The sequence below is a fragment of the Lipotes vexillifer genome, unplaced genomic scaffold (assembly GCF_000442215.2).
Source record: "Lipotes vexillifer unplaced genomic scaffold, Lipotes_vexillifer_v1.1 scaffold496, whole genome shotgun sequence".
NCBI lineage: Eukaryota > Metazoa > Chordata > Mammalia > Artiodactyla > Lipotidae > Lipotes > Lipotes vexillifer.
This window is the reverse complement of record NW_006786690.1, coordinates 10,171,104-10,179,961: the sequence shown is the minus strand read 5'-3', so window position 1 is coordinate 10,179,961 and position 8,858 is coordinate 10,171,104. Positions and strand designations below refer to the sequence as shown.

The 8,858-nt window shown below is 62.6% G+C and overlaps 2 protein-coding genes across 2 annotated transcripts; both read left to right on the top strand.

Annotated features, from left to right (window-relative positions):
* On the top strand, positions 1-2,719 carry SLC25A34 (solute carrier family 25 member 34). Its single transcript, XM_007459282.1, has 5 exons — positions 1-420; positions 1,071-1,136; positions 1,237-1,389; positions 1,744-1,878; positions 2,537-2,719. The coding sequence occupies exons 1-5, from the start codon at positions 1-3 to the stop codon at positions 2,717-2,719; spliced, it is 957 nt and encodes a 318-aa protein (XP_007459344.1).
* Positions 2,720-4,746: 2,027 nt separating this feature from the next.
* TMEM82 (transmembrane protein 82) lies at positions 4,747-8,275 on the top strand. The gene is made up of 6 exons (XM_007459281.1): positions 4,747-4,834; positions 4,977-5,049; positions 5,250-5,424; positions 6,045-6,462; positions 7,664-7,851; positions 8,180-8,275. Exons 1-6 carry the CDS (start codon positions 4,747-4,749, stop codon positions 8,273-8,275), a joined length of 1,038 nt encoding a protein of 345 aa, XP_007459343.1.
* The last annotated feature ends 583 nt before the right edge of the window (positions 8,276-8,858 follow it).

Here is an 8,858-nt window from a genome sequence, read left to right as displayed (position 1 = left end):
ATGCCCCTGACACGGGCACAGCCGGTCCCTGGCCCGGAGGCCAAGGAGACGGTGGCTCCAGCTGTGGACCTGGTGCTGGGCGCCTCGGCCTGTTGCCTGGCCTGTGTGTTCACCAACCCCCTGGAGGTGGTGAAGACGCGGCTGCAGCTGCAGGGGGAGCTGCAGGCCCGGGGCACCTATCCTCGGCACTACCGGGGCTTTGTGGCCTCCGTCGTCGCTGTGGCCCGTGCAGACGGGCTGTGCGGCCTGCAGAAGGGGCTGGCTGCCGGCCTCGTCTACCAGGGCCTCATGAACGGCGTCCGCTTCTACTGCTACAGCCTGGCATGCCAGGCCGGGCTCGCCCAGCAGCCGGGTGGCACCGTGGTCGCGGGCGCTGTGGCAGGGGCACTGGGAGCCTTCGTGGGGAGCCCTGCTTACCTGGTGAGTGCCTTGTCTCCATCTGCTCCCACCCTGGGACCCAGCTCCCATGGGGGCTCTGCAGCCTCCTGGGCTGGCCTCCGTGGAGCAGATGGGGTGGGGCTGCTCCCCGGGACATCCCTGCCCAGGCCTGGAATCTGCCCCTTGGTCCAGGGCACCAGGGCCTCGCCCTGAACCTTGCTCCCCTGGGGCCCCCGCCCCATTGGTCCTGAGCCCGGGGAGGGGGCAGAGGGTGGCAGGAGGTGTGCTAGCTCAGGGCCACGTGGTCACTTGTCTTCCTGTGTGCCCTGTGCAAGTTAAGCATAAAGCTTCCATCGAGAGAGGGCCCCACATCCTAGCCTGGTTGCTACAGTCATCATCTCTCTTGGTCCCCAGAGCAGCCTTCCAAGGGTGAGCAGGCAGGCCGAGAGAAGGTTAAGTAAATTGTCCCAGGTCACAACCAGATGCAGACCCAAGCCAACTCCAGAGCCTCACCTCCAACCCTATTCCACACACACACACACACACACACACACACACCTCCAAAGCTGCAGGTGTGGGCTCAGGGAGGTCTGGGTGTCAGGGCCCCGGGAGGGGTGCCCTCAACACGCACAGCTCGTCCAGGCTCTTCTAAGGTTCCATCCCCAGGCTCTGTGTCACCCCTGCTCTCACAGGTCAAAACGCAGCTGCAGGCCCAGACGGTGGCCGCGATGGCTGTGGGACACCAGCACCCTCACCAGGTGGGGACCGGCACTCCCCGGGGCTTCCCCGGCTGGGTGGGCTGGATGGGCCCCTGGGTGGGCAGGGTCCGCCCGGTGACCCTGTGCCCTCTCCCTGCAGAGCGTCCTGGATGCCTTGGGGACCATCTGGCGGCAGCGGGGCCTGGCGGGGCTGTGGCAGGGTGTGGGTGGGGCCGTGCCCCGGGTCATGGTCGGCTCGGCTGCTCAGCTGGCCACCTTCGCCTCCGCCAAGGCCTGGGTGCAGGAGCAACAGGTAAGGAGCGGGGGACACCCGCGCCCCTCATCGCACCTCCACATCTCCAGCTGGACCCCACGCAGGGAAGCCCAGGGGGTGGTGACAGGCCCCTTAAGAAAGCCGAGGGCCCTGACTCTGCCCTCAGGGCCGTGATTCTGGCCCTCGGGTCCAGCAAGAGTGGAGAGTCCACAGTGAACCCTCCAGCTGTAAAGGAGCTCAGGGTGGCGGGGGATGAGGGGGTAGTGGCCAGAGGGGCCTCATCTGCCCCCTTTCCCTAGCTCTTCCAGTCCCCGGGCGCTGAGAGGATGGGGTGGGCACCACGTGGGGGGTTGGAGGGCACTACAGGGCTCAGCAGCCTGTACGTCCCCACAGTGGCTCCCAGAGGACAGCTGGCTGGTGGCCCTGGCCGGGGGCATGATCAGCAGCGTAGCTGTGGTCACAGTCATGACCCCCTTCGACGTGGTCAGCACGCGGCTGTACAATCAGCCTGTGGATGGAGCGGGCAGGGTGAGCAGGGGACAGAGTGGGGGAGGGCGTGGGAGCTGGACAGCATCCCCCAACACACACACACACACACACACACACACACACACACACACAGAGCCAGAGACACGGAGAAGTGTGACATACACACATACACATTAATTTGGCTTGTTTGCTGAACACCTATGTCCCAAGCACATACTAAGCATTTTCACACCTGGATTCTATTCTGTCCTCACAACAACTTTCATTCTCCTGATGAGAAGACTGAGGCTCAGAGAGATCAAGTGACTTGCCTGAGGTCACGCAGCCAGTAGGTGGGGGAGACTGAACTGGAATCGAGTCCTGACCCCCCCAGCCTCACAGACACACAGGGGCCATCACGTACACTGGTGCAAGGTGTGCCCAACACAGAGGTGCCCTCCACCGGCTGAGTTAGCGGTGAAATCCACCCGCGTGCCACTAACCAAGCTGAGCCCCTGGCCTGGGGCTGTGGCTGCCTGGAGGAAGAGGCCCTTTTTTAACTTTCACAGACCGAAGGGTTACTATTATGTGATTTGCCGAGCTTGGGGGAGTGCCCTTTCTGATGTGCCACAGAAGCCCGTACACACAGACACACCCCATTGTGCCAGCCAGGTCCCCACGACGCCTGTAGTGATGTCTGCCCTGTGTCTGTCCCCAGGGCCGGCTGTATGGCGGCCTCGCCGACTGCCTGGTGAAGATCTGGCGGCAGGAGGGCCCCCTGGCGCTCTACAAGGGTCTGGGCCCCACCTACCTGCGCCTGGGTCCCCACACCATCCTCAGCATGCTCTTCTGGGATGAGCTCCGGAAACTGGCCGGGCGGGCCCAGCACCAGGGCAGCTAGGCATCCTTCACCCTGACACAGCCGTGCCCTTGGCAGGAAGCGACGGCCTGCTCCACCTGGGAATGGCCGACCAGGAGCCCGCCCAGGCCCAGGCCCTGCCGCAGGTTCAGGGAGAGTGTACACAGTTGTGGTCAACCCAGCCCTGTGGCCCACCCAGGGCCAACGGATCCGCCTTGAATCACCACCCACTCTGTTCTCCAGAAAGTTTCTCTTCCCTCTCTGTCCTGGGTAACCTTATCCCATTGTTATAATAACTGCTTCAGGGTGTGAACATCACCATGAGCTGGGCCACTTACGTGCGCCAGATTGCTTAGTCCTCACGCAGTACGAGACGGTAAAATGCTCTGTTACTGATTCGGAAGCGGGGGCTCAGAAAGGTGAAGTGCTTTGACCAAAGCCACACAGCTTTGAAGGGGCAGAGAACCCAGCTCTGCCCAGCCCAGACCTGTGCCCTTGGCAAGAGCCAGGACCGTGGGTGCTGGGGTGCCCCTGAGGGATCACTGTACATGTGGGGAGGCCCTGGGGAGCACCGTGAGGCCGTAATGTCATCGTCTGTGCTAGACTGCCAGGGCCGCCGTCATAGAGGACTTCGGACTAGGCGGCTTAAACAACAGAACGTTACTTTCTCATAATTCTGGAGGCCAGATGTCTGGTCAAGGTGTCGGCAGGGTTGGTTTCCTCTGAGGCCTCTCTTCTTGGCTTGCAGATGGCCGTCTTCTCCATGTCCCCACATGGTCTTCCCTCTGTGTGTCTGTGTCCTAGTCCCTTCTTATAAGGACACCAGTCATATTGGATTAGGATCCACCCTTAATGACCTCATGTTAACTTACTCATCGATACTTCCTTTGAGAATTGCTTTCTTTAGGACCCTGTCTCCAAAGAGTCACATTCTGAGGTTAGAACTTCAATATATGAATCTGGGGAGGGGGAGGGGACACAATTCAGCACATCAACTGAGGGCTTTTACTGAGGGTCCCCTAGGTGCCCAGCACTGTGGACATTTGCACAGATTCTCACGACAGTCCTGGAAGGTAGCGCTTGATGGTGCCCATTGTTCAGGTGAGCAGACTCAGGTCCCGGGAAAGGAAGTGACCTGCCCAAGGTAGAGCTGGGCGGCCTCATCCCAGGCTCTCTCCCCACGCTGCAGCCACCCTCCCACCATGGGCGTGTTCCTAAGGCCTGCACCGACCTTTGTGCTACAGAGGTGGATGCTGAGTCCCCGAGGGGCAGGACTGGCCAAGAGGTCAAGCAGCCTGAACTACCTTCCCTGCCACACCCCATGTCTGCAAAGGGCTGCTCCCCAGGGACAGCCCTACTGCACACTCCAAACCAATAAAGTTTTCTATTTTGTCTACTTGAACGACTCCCCTCTGCTGGCAGCCTCAGCCTCCCGACCCCCGAACCCACACCTTTGGCTCGCTCTCCTCGGTCTGAGAAAGGCGGATCCAAAAGAACTGGGGCGAGCCAGCCCCGCCCCGCAGGCCAAGTGAGGCCTGCCACCTAGTGGACACGGGGAGGATCGTCAAGGCGGGCTGCCCTACGGCGCAGGAGGGGAGGGCCCAGAGCTGGATCCCAGCCCCGGGCTGTGGCGGGATAGACGCCCCCTTCCAGACCTTGGACTGAGAGAGCAGAGCCTGACCTCAGGCTGTGGGGAGATCGAAGCCCCCGCTTCCAGACCTTGGGCTGAGGGCGGGACCCAGACCGGAGGCTGAGGGAGGGCAGAAGAAGGCCCAGGGGTGGGTTGGTCTCTGTCCTGAGAAAAGCAGGACAGAGACCAGCCCACCCAGAGATGCCCCCCACCCCATGCTGCCCAAATGGGGAGCCCCTGGGCAGCGGTCTTAACCCCGCAGCCCAGAGGTTTAAGGCCCTGTCTCTCCTCCCCTCCCCTTCCCTCCCTTCCCCTCGCCTGGGCTTCTGACCCCTCCCAGCCCCTCCCCTCGCCTACCACCACCTTTGCCCGGTGGTGGTGACGTTGCGGTGTCTCTGGCGCAGACCAGGCCGGAGGCTGGGGCTGGATCCTGGCGGCCATGTTCTCCCCGCTGTCCCTCCCCTCCTGGCTCCCCAGCCTCCCCTCCCTTGAGTGGGGCTCCGGCCTCCTCGACGCCCTCCTGCAAGGTGAGCCCCTCCCCCATCCCCCTCAGCCCCGCCCCCTCCGGGGCACAAGCCCGGCGCAAGACGAACCCCACCCACGTGCGTCTCCCACCGCCCCCTCCTTTAACCCTACCAAACTGCCTACCGTCCCGACTAACCCCGTCAGGCCTCGTCGGGGCCTGCGGAGTCTCCGTCCTGAGCAACCTCCTGAAGGCCTACTTCTTCGTGGGCTGTACCAAGTGAGTGCCCGCCTCCCCGGCCCCCTCCCAGCCCCTGGAGCCCACACTGCATGCGACTCTGGCCTCCTCCGAGGGCAGGACTGGGAGGGAGAGACCACCCGTCCCTAACCCCCAGGGTGTGGCTGGGGGGCACCGGGACCCCCTCCAGGGACGAGGCTGGTGGTTCTGCCCCTCTGCCTATGCCCCCTGTGCCTCCACAGTGACCCGGAGCGGCGGCTTGAAAAGGAACGGCTGCGGGTCCGGTGGGCCTCGCTGGAGACCGTGCACCTGGCAGGGCTGGCCCTGATCCTGACCGTCGTGCAGGTCCGGGTGGCCGCCCTCGTGGTGCTTGAGTTCTCCCTCCGGGCTGTCTCCATGCTGCTTTCCCTGGACAAGGTAAGACCACAGGCAGGTGGTGGGTGAGGACTGCCCGGCCCTGGGCCCTAGTTTTCACCCCCAAATACAGGAAACTGGGCCCGGTTGTCATCGCCAAAGCCGAGTCTCCACTCAGAGTGGACACCACCCCAGTCCAAGAAGATAACACGGCAGCTCCCGGATGTCGAGAGCTTCCCGTGAGCCAGGCACGGTGCTAGATGCTTTGAGTGCATCATCTCATTCTCAGAACCACAGGGGGTAAAAGTCTGCTGTGATCCCGATCTCCCACATGGGAAACTAAGGCTCAGAGATGCTACGTGGCTTATCTGTGGCCAACAACCAGCAAGAAGTAGGGTCGGGCCTTGAACCCAGGCCTCGAAGGCTTTGAGCCACCACCCTTCGGCAAGCAGATGGGTCCCAAGTAATAGTCGTGATTGAAATTAAGCTGAAAGAAATGATCCCAGTAGGGCTTGACCTGAAGGCAATATTCCCTCTTCGGGAACAGCCCCTGAGGTTCCTTCGGGCCCCGGCCTCCCACAGAGTGGATCACCTGTACCTTGACACCCTCTGGGTCCCCGCGCGGTGAGGAGTGGCCTGAGCGCACACAATCGTGGCCCCTCTCTGCCACCTCCCCCGCCCAGGGCGCCCGGGGCACCGAGAGGCTGCAGCTGTACCTACTGTGCCAGTACTCGCTGGGCTGCGCGCTGACCTGCAGCCTGAGCTTCCTGCAGGAGGGTGCCCCGCACCGCACGCTGAACCTGCTGCTGGGCCTGGGGCTGGCCGCGCTGCTCCGCTCGGGCACCCGGCGCCTCCACCGCCACGTCTGCCAGCTCTACGAGCTGCACAGTAGCCAGCGCTACTGTGGGGTCTGCCTGGGCCTGCTGGCTGGCGCTTGCGGCCTCCCCCGGCTGCTGGGCCGCGCCCTGGCCGTGACCTTTGCAGTGGGCAACCTGGCAGCCGTGATCCTCCTCAACCGGGACTTCCTGACCACCTCGGAGGCTGTGCGCTTCTGGATGCCGCTGACCATCTGCTACACTCTGTTGGTCATCTATATGCAGGGTGAGGGCCGCGGGCGGCAGTTCATTCACTCGACACTCACATCCCACCGTCTGACCCAGGCCCAGCACTGTGCTGGGCCCTGGGGAGGCCGACGACACTCAGACCCTGCCCCTGCCATCGCAGAGCACCCAGCCTGCTAGCAGGGGCCATGCAGTGGGGCAGCTCAGGTAAGGGTGCAGCGTGCAGGCAGAGCCTGGAGACACAGAACTTGAATTGGGCCTTGAAGGATAAGCAGGAGCCCCTGGGAGAGATGAGGGAGCAAAGGAGATCCTGGCAGAGGGAACCATAAATGCCAAAGCCCAGAAGTGAGACAAGGCATGAAAACGGAGTGCTGTCACGGAGGCAAGTGGAGCAGATGAGGCTGGCTGGGTTCACAGGGGCCTGATGGAGAGCTGTCATCATCCTGGCAAGGCAGTGTGATGAGAAGCCATTGCAGAGTTTTAAGCAGGGGAAAGTGACCTGATCAGATCTGGGCCCTAGGAGGAGCCACCTGGCTGCAGGGTAGGGATGGGATGGAAGAGTCAGGACAAGGAAGGGCAGTCAGGCAGGCAGAGCAGCAGGTGCAAAGGCCCTGTGGTGGGAATGAACCTAGCATGCTTGGTGAAAACTTGGATCGCTGGGCCTAGAGAGCAAGGGGGACCAAGTCAGAGATGAGATGTGGTCGGAGAGGGGGCTTGGGTCACATGGGGCAGAACCTCCCAAGGTGAGGAGTTTGGAGTTTACTCCAAATGCAGTGGGAAATCCTGGGAGGATTGTAAGCAGGGGAATGATTTCACCTCGTTAGTGTGTTGGGAAGGCTACCGGCCGCTGAGTACACGCTGAGTTGTAGGGTCAAGGTCAGAAGACTGGAGCCCAGTGAGGAGCCTGCTGTGAGAGATGAAGGGCGCTGGGACCCAGATCTGCTTGGTAGAAAGAGCTCATAGGGCTTCCTGATGGATCGGACGAGGGAGTGCAGGAAAGAGGAGTCAGGACACTTCCTGTCCTGACTGCAGGGGGAGCCTGGGGGTGGGCAGTGAGGCCTGGGAGGAGGAAGCGCCCGGAGTTGGGGTGGGTGAGAAGGAAGGGAGCGGGGCTGCCTGGGGAGGGGAAGGCACGCGCTGAGGAGAGCGGCAGGGGGAGCTGGGGGGGTCCAGGCAACCGATTCGGCTGGACCTCAGGGCAGGCAGACAGGCGGACGGTGACAGGGACCGTGTCTCTGCAGAGGAGCAGCAGCGGTATCCCGGCCTGCAGAGCCAGGTCCAGACGGTGCTGGTACGCATGTGCGGCCTCTTTCTGCTGCTGCTGACCGTGGGCCGCTGGCTGGACCTCGTGGGCATCCTCACCTCCCTGCTGGGCGAGTTCTGGTGCCTGCTGGGCACCCGCACCCTGTTTGATTTTTGCCAGATACAGGTGGGCACCCCCTCCCTGAACGTGCCCCAGACACTGAAGCCCCACTCCAGACAGCCCTGGGAGCCTCGGCAAGTTTTCAGAAGAGCCGGGTGACCTCCCTTGGGGTGGAGGTCGGAGACAGCTGGAATCCCCTCTCCCACCTGGGGTTAACTTTTGACCCCTCGGTAGCCAGGGTCACTGGGAACGGGGCGGGCGCCCCCCACCCTATCCAGTGCCCCAGAGGACCCCGAACGGGAGGAAGGTCCTGAAAATCGGAAGGCTGAGGTCCCCCTGCGGGATGGGGGAATTGAGTGGCACCCTCCATCCCTTCCTCCCTGCCTGCCCTCAGGATTTCCCATCCCAGAGGCCTTCCGCGTCAGCTCCAAGCCAGCCCCGACCCTCACCCTCGGCACCTGCCCAGCCGCGGGGGACGGCCCCCTCCTGACTTACCTCAGCAAGGACCTGGAGTCTCTCAGAACCGCCCAGGCTCACCTGGAGGGCTTGACCCCAGGATGCTGCCTGGCGGCAGAACGGCAGGACTGCCCCCCACCTGGAGCACTGGGGGCCCCCGGGAGGGAGGGAGGATTTGGGGCTGGGCCCCTCAGAGGGTGGGGGCGCATGGAGGCTGCTGGGTTAACCCTCTTTTTCTCAGGGTGGGCAATGGATACAGCCCCTCAGCCCTGCCTTCCCGGAGCGTTGGGGGGTGGGGAGAGATTGTATCCTCAGAATGGCTTCCTCCTTCACCAACCTCCCTTGCCCTTTCCACAAACAGTAAAGATGATTCTCTCAGATTTATCTCAGAATCATGAACACACAGAGAGGTGAAGAGGCTTTTCTGAGGCCACAGAGCTCTCCGACTGAGGCAAGTTCCTGGGATATGGGCCAGCTGGGTCCCTGGGGTTCAGGAATTTAATATTGACGTGGCTGAGGACATGACAGGGATGCAGTGGCGTGGATGGGCACATGGTCTGGGACTCACCTGCTTCTTGGGTGGATGATGCCCGCATCCTGTCCCATCCTAGGCTAAG